This window comes from Cyprinodon variegatus, unplaced genomic scaffold (assembly GCF_000732505.1).
Source record: "Cyprinodon variegatus isolate N-32 unplaced genomic scaffold, C_variegatus-1.0 Scaffold115, whole genome shotgun sequence".
Taxonomy (NCBI): domain Eukaryota; kingdom Metazoa; phylum Chordata; class Actinopteri; order Cyprinodontiformes; family Cyprinodontidae; genus Cyprinodon; species Cyprinodon variegatus.
In genome coordinates this window covers 288,258-308,506 of record NW_015150568.1, presented here as the reverse complement: position 1 = coordinate 308,506, position 20,249 = coordinate 288,258, and the positions used below count along the sequence as shown (strand labels likewise).

At 36.1% G+C, this 20,249-nt stretch overlaps 1 protein-coding gene across 4 annotated transcripts in view; it reads right to left on the bottom strand.

Moving 5' to 3' along the window:
* The window catches only part of plce1 (phospholipase C epsilon 1), a 115,038-nt gene that overhangs the window by 52,705 nt on the left and 42,084 nt on the right, over window positions 1–20,249 (bottom strand). For all 4 annotated transcript variants that reach the window (XM_015375240.1, XM_015375241.1, XM_015375242.1 and 1 more), the window contains exons 6-7: window positions 8,050–8,237; window positions 6,428–6,570 (exon numbers count right to left, since the gene is read on the bottom strand). In XM_015375240.1, coding sequence (XP_015230726.1) covers window positions 6,428–6,570; window positions 8,050–8,237 — 331 coding nt within the window. The remainder of the gene's footprint in view (window positions 1–6,427; window positions 6,571–8,049; window positions 8,238–20,249) is intronic.

Sequence of the window (20,249 nt, the reverse complement as noted above, 5' to 3'; positions counted from 1 at the left end):
ATCCCTATAGTTACTAGTTTGTCAGCTCTGTGCTACCGTAGAGCACAAGATGTCTGCCTCCACCAAAACAAACCCAATGCTGTATAATCATAAATAACAATTTCTATGGCAAACATAAAGATTTAGACTTTCAGTTCACTTTTCAGTTCAATAACACGTATAGATAAAATTTATATTTATGTCAGATAATCCCTGTAATTATTACACACTGTAAATTTAAATAGTCTAAATAACTAAATGAATATGAATGTTATGGCATGTTTGTACTTTAGTCAGAGCTTCTCAAAGTCTAAAAACATTTTGAAATAATTCATAACCTTAAAAAACTCTTGGTGTATTCCAGTCTTACAAGAAAAAAAAAGTTTTTTTTTTTTTATTTGATATATTTAGAAATAATGTTTGTCTAAACAATATGTAATCTTGTAATCCTTGAGACTTCCCTTTGCTTTGACTCCCCATAATGTCTGCTGTCAGTGGCTCCTAAATACTGGAATGTAACACAATGTAATGTGATGACTGATGGAAATAAAAAGAAACACCAAAAATGAGCTTGTAAGGATCGGGGCTTGGGACTGTGTTATGCCTTTCCTTTTCAGCAGTGCGACACAATAAAGTATGTTGTAGAGGAAATGATCTCAAGACAAGTCTGAAACCGCTTCTTTCAGATGACATTATAATAACCAAATCCCAGGGGTTCTCCAGCTATATTTAACCTTTTTGCAGTTTCTTAATATATATTTATCAGTTTACAATTTAGCCAATGCGTTGCACTGTAAGGGCGAGATTCAACAGTATATATATTAGGCCTATTTTCCTAAAAGGAGTAAATGGGGTCATTACCATTGAAATTAAGTCACTTAAGACATAATTTAATTTAACTTGCATATAACATGCACTGCACTTACCCTAATGCCAAAATAAGCAACAAAAATGTGTCCTTTTAGTCTTTAACAGACAAGTACATTTTGGAAAGTTTTTGTTAAAATAAATGAAACAGAATGGAAATAGAAAATGCCTTTCACAGGATATGACAACTAGAAAAAAAGTGACAATCCTCAACAGATAGCATTTCTCTAGCATTGTTAGAGACATTTTATCACTAAACAAGATAAGTTAAACCCAACATGACTAGGGTATATCATACATCTTCATTCAAATGGACAGAAAATATCCTGGACGCCAAAAAACTGTTCTGACAAGAAACACTTGAACTTGAGCTGACTTCTGAGGAGAAATGAAAAGCTTCAGTTAAACTTTCATCCCCTTTGGTACTTTGGAAAGCATGTTTATTATCTACTGAATTGCATAATCATGATTGAGGGTGGAAAAAAAACAGCATTTTTCTTCAAGACTTAAAGATTAGAACCAGGTTATTACACTGAAGCCCTGACATGAGAACTGATACCAAAAATGGAAAGAAAGTAAAAACCACTCCAGCACTATCTGATTATTAAAACCAGTCCTACCAAGGCAGTTTCAGAACAATTAAAGTTCTTGTTATGAAAAATACCTTTCTTGATCTTGTGCACAGTCAATAACGTCAACCACAGTGAAAGCCATTATAACCCAAAACAGAGACATGAAACAGAGCTGACACGTATGAAAATATTTCTGAATCTTTAGTATTTATGCAGTGTAACCGTTTATTTGAAGTTGCAGAGTGAAATAAAATTGATGTTTTTTAATAGTGCATTGTTTACCAATTTTTCCAATTACATTAATAAAATCGCTCCTGTATCAATTGTTGAGTACTATAAATATGCAATTCTGTGAGGAGCAATTTTGACGTTCTTAATTCAGCACAGAACAAATTAACCTCATGATTGCTCAATCACTAAGTCCCTTAAACCGCTGAGTGGTTTAATAAAATCATGATTTTGGTCCAGCTTAATCAAAGTCATAACTTTAATTTTATTAGAATGTTGTTTAATCGGTCTAAGAGGTTTTTAATGATTAAAAAACTTCCAATGTGGTCAAAAATCTAGAGAAGGGATCTAAAATATTAATCAACAGTTCTTATAAGTGCTTGAAGGTAAGCGCTCCGACAAATTTTATTCAATTTAGGTCTAATTACTTTTTCAAATATGACTAGACTGGTGTGAATAATTCTTTGTCTGATATTGAAAACTGTGTGTTGATCTGACATACTTAAAGAGACTTAATGTACATTTTTACAGAAAAATATCTTCTTAAACATTGTTTGATAAGCAGACTGAAACCAATGGCAACTTCACATAAGGTGAAAAACATAAAACAATGACATTACGAGCGTGAGCTACGAGAGCAGAGGAGTGCTGCAGTTCTGTGTTTTGGCCACAGGGGGGCAAACTCCCTAAAGCTGGGCATACACTGTGCGATTTTCGGGGTGATTTTCCAGTCGTGCGAGAATCTTTCGATCGTCGTGAGTCGCGTAGTGTACAGGGGATTACGAGGGGCGATCAGCCTCTCACTACCACCTCCCGAACAGGAACCGTGAGGTTGGGAGAATATCAAACATGTTTAATTTTCTCCCGACCGTCGTGGGCAAATCGCTCAGGGCGCATGCGCAAACAAAGATTTTTCTTTTTATTCTTCCTCTCTGATGCAAACACAGAAGCATGGCAGGGTTGCAATGAGTGAAATTCAGTTCTGTCTGTAAAATTGACAGACCATAGGAGCCACGTTTGATCAGTCATCTCTTTGTCCAAATACGTCATCGCCTTTTCTTTTCAGGTCTTTCAGCACAAAAGAGCACAAATTGCCAAGGCAGAGCGTTTCACTCTAGTGAGCTTCATATTCCCCTTTTTTTTGTTTGGTTTCCAGATAGACGAGTCCGAGCAGCTCCATCTCACTGCGCAGCTGAGTCCGACGTGATTTTTAGTCGTACAGCGTGAGCAGATCGCATCAGAGCCTCAGGCCGAACATAAATCGTGAGCTGAGAGCTCACACTGTACAAATAAACCCTGTGGTTTGTCGTACAGTGTGAGCAGTAGCTGCGTGCAATGATGAAAAAAAAATCGCAGTGTACGCCCATTTGCCATGATGAAAAACAAAAAAAGAGGGAAGTTTAATGTGATAAGTCATTTTTACACAACATACAGAATAGAAACCAATCATTATAAACAACAAACATTTGTAGAATAAATTGACGGTTGGTAATGTCTTCAAATATGTATTTTCCCTAAAAAAACAAATGAATTTGGATGTCTAAACTTTGGTTCTGATTTATCTTCCGAGTCTGTGTGATTTTTAAAAAACGGTGCACAAATTTCTTTATGGAGAAACCCTGTTATGCTTGGTGAGTCTCAAGCTTGTTGCCTTCTAAGCTTCTACTACATGCACACCTCTCCAACTCAGTTCTGGTTGCTTCAATACCCTCCAGAGAAGACCACAATATGAAGCTGAAGCAATGTAACCCTGTAGGTTTCCGACCGCCTCCGTTTATATGTCGGATGAAAAGTTAGCACAACATGAAAAAAACGGACTAACATGACTGATATCACAGCCTGTCAATAGAAACAAATATAGAAATTACACATTTTCAGTGCTTATTTGTGCACCAGAGTACATGGCTCTGTGATCTTGCCAGAGACAGTCTGTCCCCTGGCTCTGTGCCAGTGGAAATTAATGTTGGGATCAGCTTACATTGAAGTCATATGTACCATCATTGTAGAGAAGGTAGACAGTGACTGACTGAACAACCCAGCAACAACCCGACTGCCTAAAAAGTGACGTTATTTAGTGTGAGAAGGAGACAGGGACAAAGAAACAAGCATGATGGTGGTTAAATTTAACAACCCAAGAAGAAGAAAAGTGACATTTGAATGCCTTTCTCTAAGCTTTTCACAGGCATGTCTAAAGCATTGTCTTTTTTCCATATTTCTTTCATTTCAGAACTATCCAAGGGTATGTTATGCTTTTTTTTCTTTTGGCAATTTGCGCGACATACCAACACAAATCTGCTTTTCAAAGCTGCTCTCCCTCCAATCAGGGTAAAAGCTGTTTTTAATGTAAAATAATAAGAAAAAAAATAAAATTTCTATGCAGAAAGCTGGTAGACACAAACCTGAAAAGACTTGCTAAGGTAACTGCAATAAAAGCTTTTTCTAAACAATACTCAGATTTTGGTTGTGGAGGTTAGAGTCTGAATATAAAAGTAGAAATTCTTAAATCAAATATTCTTTAGTTTCCACTTATAATATATACAAATATAATATACTCCACGTCAGCCCACCGAGGCATTCATGGCACTTTCATATATATGTAACTATTTCTAATCACAGTGTGTCTGTCTGTTCATTTGTAGCTTCAATATGCTTTTGCTATGATCCATTTCATTTATGTCCCACAACTTTGGGAACCACTTATCTATCACACAGCAAATTTAGCAAAATCTCAAAAGGGTAAATTAGCATTTCCTTGAAAGGAGCTGTAAATGTTTTAAAAAAGTGTTCTAAGGTAAAAAATAAAATGAAATAGTTTGGGGATAAGGTTGAAGAGCAGAAAAGTTATTTTCAAACTTACACAAAGCCTTTGTCTCTTCTGTATCCCAACATTTTTTTTTTTTTTTTTAATCTGGGTCTAAATAGGAGGATGTCATGGAAAGTGAAAAGAGGGTATAATGGAAAAGGAAAACAAGGGAATTACGTGAAAGGAAAGGCCAAGTTAAGGGATCAGCAGCTGATCCCAAACAAGCCAGATTCTCCCGTGGATGTATCACGTGGGAAAAAGGCAGAAACTAAAGCAGGAGACCACACGGGAATACTGAGAACCTAGGATGCCCCACTTTCATTTATTTTCCTAATTATTATACACTTCTTTTCTTTTTTTAAAGTAACAGCAAATGCTTATAAACTGTTAAAAAAAGTTATAATACATACCAATAATTATGTATTATAACCAATAAAAAAGGAGAAAAATATATCAGTTCAGTTTATTTACATAGTCTCAATTCAAACCAAATGTGCCCTAAAATATTTACCAAAATAAACAGGTTCAACAAAATCCAAGCAATTATAATACCGTCTAATTTGAAGTCCATTTACATACAACTGAGTTATAATAAAATACCAATAAATTATTTTACAAATCTACCAAAAGATAAAAGGCTATATCTCTTAAGAGTTGCACAAAACATTGCAAGTAGGGCTGGGCGATGGGAAGAAAATCTAATATCACGATATATTTGGGCTGTAATCGCGATACACAATATACAGTATATCATGATATGTTTGAACTACCTTAAAAAATAATATAGTGTGTAAATTGCACTGATATCCTCATTCAAACTTTTGGTTTAAAATCTAAAACATTTTATTTCCACCAGTTCAAAGCTTTTCACAAATAAGACTGCCACATTATGTATTTTGGTGTCACCTTTAACAAGATCCCAGCAACCAAACATGAAACAAAGCACAAAAAAAACATAATACTAAATTAAACGTAAAAGAAAAAAGGGCTCTTTTGTGCATCATAACAAAAAAAAAAAAATACAGAATGAAAAAGGAAATCGACCTAAAATTACAAAAACAAAAGTCGAAATATTGTCCAAAAATTTGAGTATTATTAGAGGATCTCTAAAATATTTCCATTGATTTTTACGGGCTGGAATTTAAAGAGGAAGCACAAAACGTTGTAATATTGAGAACACTGCCAAGTTTAGAAAACGCCTGCAAAACATCTGAATAAGACGACATCACATGACTCATCTAGAATACATTTAAATAATGTAATAAATAGCATCTGTGATTTCCCTCAATCTCTTCTTTTTTCTCTCAATTGGGATCCCTTTTTCAAACGACGGGGCCAACGTCATCGGCTTCACAGCTGATTTATTTAATGCTTTAATTGGTGTGCGGGGAGATGCTGACATGCAGAGCTTACAACATTTTTCATTTTGCAGCGGATGACTTTTTAGGCGGTGGAATAAATTTGTACTGCTACAATTTGTGGCAATGGTTTTTGCAGCATCGCTTACAAATTACTGACTTGATCGACGTTCTTGGCGTGAAATCCAAACCACTGCCATATATTGCTTAACTGAAACACCCGCTGTTGTCGTATTCCATTTGCTGGTTGCTGTAGTGCCGCGCAAAAAATAATCCTGTTTGGAGGAGGGGTTTATGATGCATTCAAAGTGTGTGGGAAAAATAAAACTCTCAGTGAAATAGATGGGGACACCTTCGCCAAGCGAATTTTTACTCAATGGTTGCGATGAAGTCATTTTAACCATTGTGCGTGGGAAAAGTCACAATACAGTATATTCCATATACTTCACCCCTAATTGGAAGTTTAACTTGCTTTTAGCAAAAAGTGTAACTCTTGATTTATCTGAATAAATGCGGCTTTAATGAGAATCACTTCAAAATTATCGTTACAAAGGTTTTACACCTTTCAACATAGTAATGTGAATGTTTTTAAACATAAGAGTTCAGTATTAAGCACTCACCTTTTAACACAGCGTGGCTGTTAGAGCACTGGGGTACGGAAAAGAGAAGAGCTGCTCGAGCCCCTACAGATAGTGTGGCCTCAAGGAGAGCTCCGGTGAGCAGCGAAGACAGGGAAGTCCTCTGATCACAAGCTCGATACAATCTACACAGAAAAAGGGTCATTTTGGTATTTTAGTTTGAACAGCAAAGTCAATCTCCACTAAAATGATTTAATCCATTATTGTGTAGAATTTATAGGAGCTACATTTGATTTGTTTAAAGATAGGGCTGTTTTGTTACATGCATAGTGCATATATGCAAGTGAAAAAAATTATTAGAAATATAGCCATGAGCAGCTAGAATATGTATAATTTCTTATAAAATACATATGCGATTTGCAGCAGCACATATGGTATGCTGTATGACGTTACTGCATGTGAATTACAGCATTTGGAATAATTGAAACAAGCAATAATTCATCTAAAACCAGGAGATGAAAAAAAACAATAAACAAAGGTCTGATGCAACAACTCAAGCTTGTCAGCTGCAAATAGAAGCACATGTAATTTCATGTGCATAATTATCCAGTTATTACAAAGCAGCTGTTTGTGGTGTTCTGTCATTATGGTGTTGATACAAATTTTAGAATTTGTATGAACACTATAATGACTAGAGCAAGATGATCTAAGAGGCAAAAACCCTGTTATTTACATATTTATAAACCCAATTTGATTTCAGTGTAGGACTAAAACAAAAACTACTTTCCGCTGAAGAAAATTTGATATGACAGTAAATCTTTATAGTCTACCTTCATAAGAATGTGACATACTTGATTAACTTAATTATTTTTTAGTTTGATAAAAATAAAATGCATTTGTTTTTCAACTCAGTAAATAAAAAACAAATAAATACAACCCTAGAACGACAAAAAAATAAATATATTTACAGACACAGAAATGTCATTTCTAAAAATTTTTTGCTTCAATATTCAAATTTTCTAAATGTTTAATAATATTATCATTTTATAGTTCAGGTGTACCAACAAAAAAAAGTTAATAAGAATTTATTCCTTTACTAAACATCAAGTTTAGTAAAGTACACACTACAAAAGTAAAACTACAATTAAGTTTCCTCCCTTCCATTTTTGGCTCATATGTTTTATTTGAAGTTTTAATTAATGATGTCAACATAAAACTTTAAGAAAGCGGGGTCTCCTTGCTTCATAAATCTGGTACTGTAGTTTGTACAATGTAAATACTAAAGACTGTGTTCAGATTTTTATTTTGGTTTGGCTTTATCTTAACTGGTGAAATCCAACAGGAAATTGCAGGTTTCCTGGCAGGTCTCTTTTCTTGCACTTTTTCAGTCCACTTACAAAATTCTGCAATACTATACATTTTATATCACTAATTTCCCAATTCTATCCTTATTTTCTCCCACACTGTTTACATTTGATCATTGCTGCACTTTAAGAAATGGAAATGTTATGAGAGTTTATACAAAATGAAATTTCGTTTTGTACAAACTCTGTATACAAAATGACAATAAAAGTTGTCTTAGTCTATTTGCACATGGTTAAATCATGAACTGGTTTAACAATTTAGCAGAATAAAGGTTATAGCAGATGAAAATGATAACAAACCTATGAGGAAGATAATGTTGAAAACATTGAGAGTTAAAGCCGGTTTTCAAGGCTGGTCCCAGTGTGCTGGCAAGGTGGTGTAGACGCAGAGCCTCCCTGCGACACGGACATTCAGACTGAGGCAACAGGAGCTTTCTGGCAGGATGAATTAGATTGATTTCTTCTCTGTCCAGCAAACAGCTGGTAACCTGTAAAAGAGGCAATTGATAAATAGATCACTATCTGTTCTTGTGACATAAACCATGATTGTAATTTTGGACATTGGGAACCAATGTCTACGGTATGCTTTATATTAACCGTGTCTATTGGGTTAGGAAGATTAAAGTTTGCTTTACAACACCCCTAAACACACCTCCACCAATACGACATTCCTATATAGGTATGCCTTTGCCCCCCAGGGAGGCGTAAGGATAAAGCCACTGTCTCAGGCCTTTTTCTTTCCGTTTTCTGTGAAGCTGCCCTGAGGTTGACATTGGAAGAGGCACTACCATAGCCCATGCCCAGGGACTAGAAACTCTAGACTGACCAGAGGCTAAGTCAGGCCTAATGGCTGACTTCAAAACCAGCTAGCTGCAAAACATTTGCAACATTTTTCTCAGAGTTTGAGAACTTTCGGATGCTGGCCTAAGGTGGGAGCCTTAAGGACAAAGGAAGGGCTTCCCCGATGGGTATCTGGCTCGGACAAAAGAACTTCCTTGCTGTGGGCCTGCGATGAAGAGCTGCTAACAATAAATGCTGGAGAAAATTCTAGCTTTCCACATGGAGATCAACAGATTTGCAGGTCCGGCAGATTTACAGACAGATTTTCCAGATAAACATAATGTCTTGTTGATCATTTCATGTGTTTATTGTTGGGTAAAGACAAAGCTAACAGGTTGAACCACATGGTACGCTATGCGGACATGTTTTATGCTGTCGCTAAAACAAGCTTTTTTAAGGTTTTAAACACTAATATAATGTTTATGTTCATGTTAGTTAATGTTAGTTTACCTAAGCTTAACCAGTTTTACTCGAGTTTTTTTACTCAAATGTGTTTGACTTGGAGGGCTGCACAGTGCCCAGTCTATAGCACTCCTGCCTTGCAGGTTTGATTCCTGGAAACTTCAGTCTTTTTGCATATTCTCCCTGTGCATGTGTGGCTTCTCTCCAGGTACTTCGGCTTCCTCCCACAGTCCAAAAACATGACTGTTAGGTTAATTGACTTCTCTAAATTCTCCTTAGATGCGAGTATGTGCGTGAATGGTTGTTTGTCCCGTTTGTCTCTGTGTTGCAATAGATTGATGACCTGTCCAGGATGTACTCCGGCTCTCGCCTACTGACAGCTGGAGATGTGACAGGCTGTGGCAGACGGTGTGACAGAAAATGGATAGATGAATGGATGGATGTTTGAATTTGAGCTGAATGATTTTGTAAATAAACTCTTATATTTTGAATGGAATTTTGGTGAATTTATTCCATATATGTCCAGAGTTATCTGTTTGACCATGTTTTGAACTTGATTCACACTTGCAATTGTTGTTCTAACACACAGACAGTAGGGCATGTGTTCACAAATAATATATGACAGTCTGAATATTATCTGATTAAATAACAACTTATATTTATTGCCGCTTTGTTAAAAAAAAAAAAATCACACTCATCATGTCTCACATCAGGCGAACATAATCAGCTTTGTTCTAGAAACTCCTCTCGATTTTCTGCATATGATTTTATAAAAAGAGAATGTTTACTAAATAAAAAACATTTTTGCACAATTCAACGCTCTCCAGTCAGAGGCTTCTATAGATCTGCTGTGAGACAGACCACTACAGGAGATCCTTTCTGCCTACAGAGGCTAATATCTAAAACAGCATACCCTATACTGTAAGAGTTACGTTTTTTATCCCTTTGAGATCAATAAAGTATATTTAAATTGAATAATAAGAAAATTGTTATTCAGCATTTGTCTTGTTTAAATCAAAGACATCTAGTTTGTTTTGGGCCCTTACTGCTGAAGTGATTAAACACCCCAGTAACTTTAAAACAGTCGGGTAATCGATTTGAAGGGAAGTCAGAATAAATCAGTCAATTCATTGTATGGAAAACATCGGAAAAGTGGTGGAGATTCAAAAAAAAGATGTGCTGGTCTCGTTTAAGCAAGTTACAACCAAAAAGCAGACTGCAAGAGGCTAAACAAAGTCTTAGAAAACTCAAAGAGGTAATTATGGGATCTAAATCAGGCTCTTGACACAAATTATATGAAAATGCATCCACCTACAATCAGATAAAGAGTGCACAGGTTTAACATCAATAAGAGGAATGCTGTTGTTGCTCTTTAACAAAAAGATGAAGGTTGGACTAAAATTTGCTGAAAAGAACTTGGATAAAGACCAGAGCTTCAGAAATTATACTCTTCAGGAAACTAAGTTTTTTTTAAAATTACATTAGTTAATGATTAGAAAAAAATGATGTGTAGAAGAACACTCTACCCACTGCAAAGCATGTAGGTGGTGGGATCATGATAAGGGCATTAATTGCTGCAGAAGAATCTTGCTAGCTCATTATCATAGAATCCACCTTGAATTTTACCTTGTATTAGAGGCTGCTTTAGCAATATATGAGACTGTCTGCAAATAAATAAAGAAATAAAATGAAACCAAAGAGTTAGGTAGAACTGGATTCTGCAACATGACAGGTTCAAAAAATTAATTTAATTTCCTTTTGAGAAAAATATAGTGTTTTTCAACTAAATTAAAAATTAGGAAATAGATTTTTTCTAGATCTTTACTTGTAATCAGATCACTTTTATTATGAGAGAAAAAAGATTTAATGTGAGATGTTATCCTAAGGGTGTCCTATATTTTACCTGGCTATGCACCGAGCTTTAACGCTCTTCCAGAACTTTTTTGATTTCAATCAGAACTCTCTGTTATATTGGCTCATGTGTCTTTGTTATATTGGCTCTCAGAAGCAATTTCCTTCAGGAAGAACAGAAGTCAGCGGGCAACGAGAAATAATTAACACTGAGGAATATAACTGTGACACAAAACAGATGGATGGAGAGGTGGGAAAAGGATCCACACAGAGACAAAGAGATACACAAGAGTGAAAATAGATCAAATAGTAAGGCATGAGACAAGAGAAAGACACAAATCCCCAAGGAGCTTTGACAGAGTGAAGATTTTGATCTCGGAGAAAACCTCTGACAGTTTGCCTTTTGATCAACCGTTGCTTGGAACAACACACATCCAACATAAAAGGAATTACTTATTGAGGACAAGCGTCTTGTTCTTTGTCCTAGCGTAAACATGCAGTAAGGCTCTCCTGGTACAAAATTCAGAAAAAAAGCCATTAAGACAACACTTTGTGGCACACTAAATGGACATCTATGCCTCCGGTGGGGTTTGATATTTCAAAAATCTGACCGAATCAATATTGGTGAGTGAAGTAAATGATAGTGAGAGGAATTTGAACACCACTCCAATGTAATCGCCAGGAAAACTGAGCATCTGTGCTGCTTTTTTGTTAAATTAGGAAAAAAAGTGGAAGAAGAGTTAATTAATTAAATTAGACTTCTTAGGCTGAAAGTGGATTTATAATCAGTGGCTGGTAATGCAACCCTGCTGAAATTTTCAAACTCTCAATGTACTTTTTTCAGGTTTGATGTTAAAGACGAGTAGTGAATAAATGTAAACTTAAAGGATATAAATGCATGAATTTGGATAAATAAAAATCTAAAAATGTTGTCATCCAAAAGTACTCTGTATATGCCCATTATTCCAAAATTTAACAATTTACTAATTTTGTCCACTCCTTGATGCTAAAATCAGATAAAGTTTTGTTTACTAAAATCCCGCAGAACACAGAAAATGCTATAAAGGATATTTTAATGATAGAAAAGACAAAGAAGCAACATCTTACTAGAAAAAATACTGGTTTCGGCAATGTTTCCATTGAAATACTCAAAAAAACATCAGAAATTGACTTTTTTTTTATTATACTTTAATGCAGCCTCTGAATTTAGCCATATTTACTGTGATAAACATGAAAAAAGACCATTGTTGAAAATCTGGAATGAATTTTTTAGCTTGGGTGAAAGTCCAACACATTTTATAAGGGAATCTTAGCAATGCCCTTTTTAAAACAAACAAACAAACAAAAAAAAAAAAAACAAAAAAACAACAATAATCCTGTTAAAAAAAAAAACAAAAAAACAACAATAATCCTGTTTGAAGTCCTCCATAAGCCACGGGGTATATATGTGGAAAAAAGAGCTCCTCTGACCAAAGAGAACCAAATCAAACCTTTTGCCATGCAGTAAAACAAACTGTATTTAAGCGCACCGACTCCCCAATGAAGCACGGTGATGGCAGTATCATGATGAAGTGATTGATATCTGGTTTAGGTTGATGAGTTAAGCTAAATTCAAGAAAATCCTGAAAGGAAATCTGTTAGAGGCCACAAATGACTTAGGACTGGGGTGGACCTTCACCTTCCATCAAGACAATGATGAGCCAGTGTGACAACTGGTTGATTTAGGTCAAAAGATATTTACTTCATTAATAAATGACCCTATTAAAGTCAAGACATGCATCAAAAAGAATTGAATAGACTTTAAATTTGATCTTTACTAAGAGTATTCATCCCATCTCAAGGAGCTTGAGGTATATTTCAGGTCTATATACATATACTTAGCAACTTTACTTGTAACTGCTACTCATAACTGCTTCTAAACAGATTAATGCCATTCTGTCACATAAAGTTTGATGTTTCTGGCTGAAAGATGAAAAAGATTCAACAGGTATAAATACTTTTCAAAGCACTGTGTTGTTTGACTTGCTAGCTGTCTAAATGGGATGGGTTTCCTGCCCGGGGTGTAGGCCCTGTTGTCAGATCTGACCCATCCCTGGGGAAAATGGGCATACCAGCCTGCATGCACGTTTATGAAGGGAAGAACGGACTACTGGGGGGTGGGTGAAATATAAAAGATAAAGACCTCAAGACTTTAAACATCACAACAAAAATACCTTTTTCTTTTTTTTTTATATCTGCTGGTTAACATAATTTTTTCCATATTAACTGTTTTGTTTAGTTAGTATTCAAAACAAATTGTGTTTTCACAGACTAGATTAACCAGATAAACTGAAGATTGAGCTACCAAATATAGAAAGTGACAAAGAGAAAGGAACATATAGATTTAGTTTCCATAATTTGTAATGTTTTCTGCTGCATAATGAGACATGGTTAAAATTATGAGGGAGTGTTTGTTTTTTAAATTTTCTCAAAAACAGATTCTGCTTTTTTAATCCTCTTCATGCCAGCTTTTCCTCCTGTGATCCTTTTGCTTTCTCATCCATAACAAACAGTAAGACAGATGCCTCCAGCCTGACAGGGATGAGTAATGAACCAAGAAAAACTGCAGGTCAAAGTGTTTATGTAAAAATGAGCCTGACTCCAAAGGACACTGTTGGGAATGCGTTGCTGCTTTTGAGCGACACGGAGCAGCTGGTTTCACACACGAACAAACAAAACACAGTGACATAGAGTTACATTCAGGCTTTCAGCGGAGATCACAATCACACCATCAAATCCATTTCCATTGGTTTTCATACGTTCTTGATCGTTTTGAAAAAGTCTTTGACTCTCTACACCCCACTTTTTGGCTTTTAGAATTATTTTTAGCATCAGTTATTTAAAGTAGACATTTTCTGTCTCATTGCAGTAGTCTTTTACATCGCTGAGAAGAATTTCTGGCAAACAATGCATGACTTTGGCTCTATTGTAGTTTCTTTAAGGTTAGTCATTAGAATACTGCAAATGCCTTGATTGATTTTCAGCCATTCTCTTGTTGATTTATAGAAACGACATCGAGAGACGTCCTAAAAACCATTTTGTTGGTTGCAAGACATACGCTGAATATTTTTCTCTATAGGTGCCGTAAACCTTACAACTATTATTACGCCTATACATTTAAAGCATTTGTTTCTTTATTAAGAGAATTAAGAGGTGAGAATTAGGGAGGGAGAGAGAATAAAAAAAAGACAACAGAAAATACAGTATAAGTTCTATAAGTCTACTTCCAAACCTGCAAGAAATGACAAGATAGAAAAAACACACCTATGACAAAAAAAGAGGGAGTGTCCAATGGATATGCAGTAAATACATGTATATGAATGTAAAAAACAAAACTTATCAGGATTACACAATTGTATCTAGAGTTATATATAGTTGAAGCTACAGTTCAGTATTACCCAAAACTGTGTGTTAGTTAACACCTGAATCTAATTGCCTGTGGAGTACTGCAAAGGTCTGATTGTGTATAAAATGTTTACAAGTTTCCTTCAGTAGGAAGACATGCTCAATACAGGTATGAGGGACCAAGAGACCAGAGCCCCAGATATTTAACGGCACCCCAGAGTAAAAAGACAAGGGGCCGCACCATCCCAAGAAGGGCAGAGGAGAGGCCCGGGGCCAGGCGGCAGAGGCTATGGTGCTGAAAGACCCAGCTTTGAGCTCAGACACCTGAGGTACCAGGAGGCATCACTCCCAAGCAGAGACGCCACAGAGCCGGTAGGGCCAGGCCAGAAGCCACCCTGAATAAGACAGAACCCAACGAAGAACAAAGCTCTAAAGAGAGAACCACCAAGGCGCCAAATGATAGAGGTAACCATTAGGGGTGCACCTATCACACCTTTCTGGCCAATCACAAATGCCTTACATGCCGATTCCAATTCTGATCGATACAGATTTCTTTTTATAACTGACACTGTTTGTTAGTCTGTTATTATAAGATCACAAGGCAAGATATTTAAATCTTATCTTACTGAACAAACATTAATTGTTTCCAGTGTCACAATAAAAACTTCTGAAATTTCTATTTCAAATATAAATTAAAGTTTAAGGCATTGACAGTTGGTGGTTTTTAAGACCTTTACAGCAGTAGATCAGATTGATGAAAAAGGTTGGTATCTCATTTACCGATCTCCCAAAATCAAGAAAATCAAGGAAGATAATTCAGGAAGCCTATAAATCTGTGCACCATTAGTACCGGTCACCATCGGGAAGCATAAGGAGAGAGGAAACAGGCCCCACTTATATCTTGGGGCCTCAGATGCTCAGTAGATGGAGGCATAAACACTCAACCTGACAAGAAGACAAAAGCATTCACAGGCATCCAGTCCACAATCATGCAAACATATACAGACACTCAAAAAAAAAAAAAAAAGACACACAACAATAAAAAACCAAACACATTCTTGCACTTCTCGTACATACACTATCCTCCCAGGTCTAGGCACCAACCCCCTTGAAGAGAACCAGTCCCCAGACCCTGGATGAAATCCCCATCCCCCTGGGGTAGGAAGGGGCAGGCAACTTGAACTATGAAAAAAAAAAATTATAATAAAATACATGCAAGTTCAGCCAAGCTTTTTACAATTTCTAATTTGCATAGGGCCAATATTCCTGGAAGGCCAACTCATGGGAAGAGTCATTAATGCCATAATAGTCTCCCACTTGGGAATAGTCTTTCCTACAGTAAGACAAGGGACTTTTCCAATGTTTTATCCAGATTCATGGTCAGCAACAATTGCATAAGCTCTAACACACTTGTATTCCCCAGACACTTGGTCCCATAAAGCTTTAATATGGCCGGTTAACCAAGTACTAGTATCATTTAATTACTGAAGCTAGTAAAACCTATCATGAAGATCCTGGAATTGGAAGATTATGTTTTTACTTATCAGCATCATGACTTTGTGTAAGAAACCTGATGTCTATGTAGCCACAGTCACAAGAGACACCAGGGCAATAATTACATTTAAGCTCCATTACATAAGTGGTGAGCAGGTCATCTAACATCAATACATCCGGCATGTTCTTTTTCATCTTAGATTACATTACCAGTGATCCTGCATTTTAGCTAGTTAGTAAAGCTCAAGTTGTATTAAGACAGTTGTTGCTTATAGTGGACTGTAGCTCATATTGCAGAGCGTATACAGGAAACACTAATGGCTTAAGCTCTGTATAGGGACATTGCAACTGCTAGGGGCAGTAATTCACTTCTTTATTAGTTGCAACTCAGGATAGCTTGTGACAGTTCACATATGATGACAGTTGATTCATTCAACAGCAATGTTTATTTAAACTTCAAGTTCCTCTAATTTTCTTCAGAATACATTAAATCAACTTAAAAAAAAATTACAAGGAGAAAATGAACAATCACTTTGTACAACCTACAGTCACAAGTTAGTCCCTTTAGCCCCCATTAGGTAATTTCTCTGCCTGGCAACAGCCTTTCTGGGAGAGGATTAGCATGGGGAGACTGAGGGCTATGACACGGACTACTGAACTTTGAGCTGGAATGCACATGCACACAGATACACTCAGACACATGCACGTGTAAGAAAGTAGATATGCAAACACTTAGTGACTTATGTCGCCATGCATATCATAGCAGACCTTTTCTTCGTACGGGACACATGAGACCATGAAGCCAGCTGAATGAAAAATACAATCACTCGCATCCTAAATGCCTTTGGGTTTAGGTCTTTTAATAGAGCTATACATGGTAATTAAAACCCTGTCTGTACCAACTAAAGTCTCTTTTAATCAAAGACAAGTCAACCCAACTCTGACACTTACATATATAACAGTAATATAGTGATATAGAAACTATAATTCAAAACACCTGTGCTGTTAGAAAAGCCACAACAGAGAAGCTTCCCTTCTGTTTCTTTTAATGTAAATGGAAGTAATCTCACCAGGCCACAGCATTTAATCTGCCAATGGTATCATTAAATTAAACACAAGTGCTTACATGGGAATAGACAAATCACATTAACACGGATCTGCCCTCTGAAACTCTCTCCCACGGGGCTGATACTCCAAGGAGGGAAATAAATTGTTTTGTCAGAAAACTACTTTTCGAAGTGCCCTACAGAATAGAGGTGAGCTGAAGTTGTCTCGAATAAATCGCCGACTCACAGCTGAGATAACGGAAATTAATGTATGTTTTTTGCCTGGAGTTAAAACAGCAGAAGGCTGTCGGCATGATAATAAAACTTGTAGGGGAGCGCTCCGAAATCATCTTATAACGAGACAAAACAGCTTTTTATAAATTCATTTTCCCGCCTTGTGAAAATGTATTCACTTTATATCTTATGCCTGACTTTTCTTAATTAATGACCCCCCCCCATTCTTAATTATTTAACCCTAGGTTGCCCCTCATCCATGTAGTAGTACTAGAAAGTCATAATAAAAAGTATTACAGCTACTATTTAAAGGTATAGTGGAGTTTTCAAGAATATTTGAAAAGACCCGTCCTCTCCACTTTAAAAAAAAAAAAAAAAAAGCACATGCAAAACCCGTACCTATTCCCAACGGGGAACGCCTATTAAACGTGTGCAAGAACGTGCATGTGGAGCATTTCTCCTCATGCACGCTCTGTTAAAAAGTTTCTGTTTGCATCACTCATACAAGCTTACTTTCCAAAAGAAGATTTGCAATTTTTCCAGTAAGTCAGACTCACAACCGGTAAGTGAAATAGGGAAGAGCATGTAGGACTGCATTAAGTAAACATATCACCAGAATGATTGACTATTAGGAGGACCACTTATTTTGATGATCCACCCGGAATAAAAACCTCCTGCACTGTACCTTTAATTCGAAACTCAGTGGTAATCTGAGGAGGTATCAAATAATTTTCAGGTGTGGAGGAGCACAGAAAACTCTAAAGCATGCAGCACATTGATTTCTGAGAACTAGATTTAAAGACTGTGTTTTAAATGTTAAAAAAAAGGAAAAAATAGAACTATACATGGGATTTATGTTGATAGTTAAAAAAAAGTCCATAACCTTTCAAAACATATCAGTAAATTGTGAAGCGTTCATAAGGCAATGAACAAAAAAGAAATGTTTGATGTGGTTCTCAGTGTTTTTTTTTGTTTCTGATTAGGCCATAAATCTTTGCTAAAAACACATTTTCAACTTTTTAAAAACTGTAAATCAGAGGAAGGAATAGGCCTGTGACGAAGCTTAATCTAAAACATTTAAAGCTTTGCTTCATGCGCCACGTCTTACTTCCGTGGAGTGCAAGAGGATCCCAAAACTCAAGGATGTTTAAAAAAGTTTTACTTGTTGCAGGAGCCAGGTATGCTCGGCAGCTCTCGTATCCCGGCAACAACAGCGTAACCAAACCATTTCTAGAGAGAATCGACCAAATCATAAGACAAGACAGGCACACCCAAACATGCCAAGAAGACATCCTCACCCGGGTTAAGCCGGGACTTGGCGCTTTCGGATAGGTTTCAGCGTTCTGCAATCACTGCTTCAGATTTATATGCATTCTCAGAGAACATAACTTCCCTTCAAATAGCAACTATTAATCCTGCCTTCCATGACCGAGGAGGAGACAACTTCTCTCCTGTATCCTGTTCTGATCTAACCCCATTCCTCCATGGCTGCCTTCACAAGGTAATGTTTCTCTCCAGCACCCTTCGTCTGTGTAATCTCACAGCTGCCTCGGAGATTTGCTCTTTTGTGTCTTTCCAAGTTGTGCACATACCGTTATAACTTTTTCGCAGTGAAAGGTTTTTTTCATATTCAGAGATAATTACTCCAATGCTGGACCAATTTCTTATAATTTCAAAGTCTTTATATTCAGTTAGTACAGTCGGTGGATGTTTTTCACGATCTGGTTCTCCTCATGGTGTCGTTTTAGTAGATAAACCATTATGAAAATGTTTAGAGTATTCTATACAGAAGAGTATTCTAAATCAATGCCTCCTACAGACAGATATTGGGCTGTAAACCTAACCAAATCTGTGCTCTAAATGCAAACAACGACACGGTAATTACTTTGATGTAATCGTTTTTATATACTTGAAGATGATCTGTGTTTATCAAAAGCTTTTTTCTCATACAGGGCTGTGAAAAGGTCTTCTCCACCTTAAATATTACTTCGCACTCTGTTTTTTTTACCATTAGCCCCCTTGGTAAAGCATGGATTGTAGTTTGGGTAGTTTATTATAAATACAACCATCACTAGAAAGCAGCTTTGATTTTATTCAGGCTGTATACTTTAAAATTTGTTGAGCAATCTAAAATATTTATATAGGAAAAGAGAGCAAAAACTAAAGAAACATGTAACTGGGAAAATCTCTTTCTCTAGACTGTACTTGGACCCTCACAGTGAAAGAATAGCCAAAGGCAAAGACTGGATTGATCACTCCTGCTTTCAGCTTTTTTATCAAATCTTGTAAACATTGGATAAATTGACTCTGTGGGGAGCTGTTGCTATGTGATGCAGATAAAAGCTGTGGGAATTTTAATTTCATATCTTAATTCCTTTCATTTAAGTCACATAAAGACTGTTTTCACCCCCATGTAAAACATAAACCTGATTTAGTTTTGAAATAAAAAATTGTGTTTAAGCATTTTAAATAAACACAGAATGTTCAGTTGTACTGGAACTATATTTGTTCTTTTTTCTTTTCTTTTCTTTTCTTTTAAATTACAGATATGCGGCTATTAAATAAATGAAATGATACAGAAAAGTCATATAATTATGTCATTTTCAGTAAAAACATCTTACAAAGAGGGGATTTTTGAAGTAACATAAATGTGGGAGATTGAATGCAGATAGTACAAAGTACCATTCTGTCATAAATGGACTGCATTGAAACAAGTTACTTAAAAAGTAATCAGTCAAAAAACAGTCATAATTATGATTATGACTGATTAGGATTATAATTATTAATATATTTTCATACACTTTATGCACCAATCTATCTGAGGTCCAATACAATAAACTCTAAGGTATGGATCCTTTAATGTACATATGTAATTAAATACGATATTTGGTTTAAAAAAAAAAATGAAAAAAACTTCAACGTTGTTGGTATTTTTAGGAACTGCAGACAAATCACTCAGGCGAAGATGATCATTTTGAAAGCAAAATGTATTTCCTATAGATTAAAGATTTGCTATGAAAATCTGGATTAGAAAAAGAAAATATCCACTGAGCTAACAGAGAAGGGCTGTTTAAAACAGCTTTAACAGTGTTAAAGCTTTGAAGAACTGGAGATTTTTTGGGGAAAAAAGGACAGCAGAGCAGTAAGCCCAAAAGGAGACGTGCAGAGGGAAAAACACAGGGACAACAATGAAGGAAATGGAGAGAGAAGCAAGGGGTGACTTGAATTATAATCCCTCGTTGAATTTCA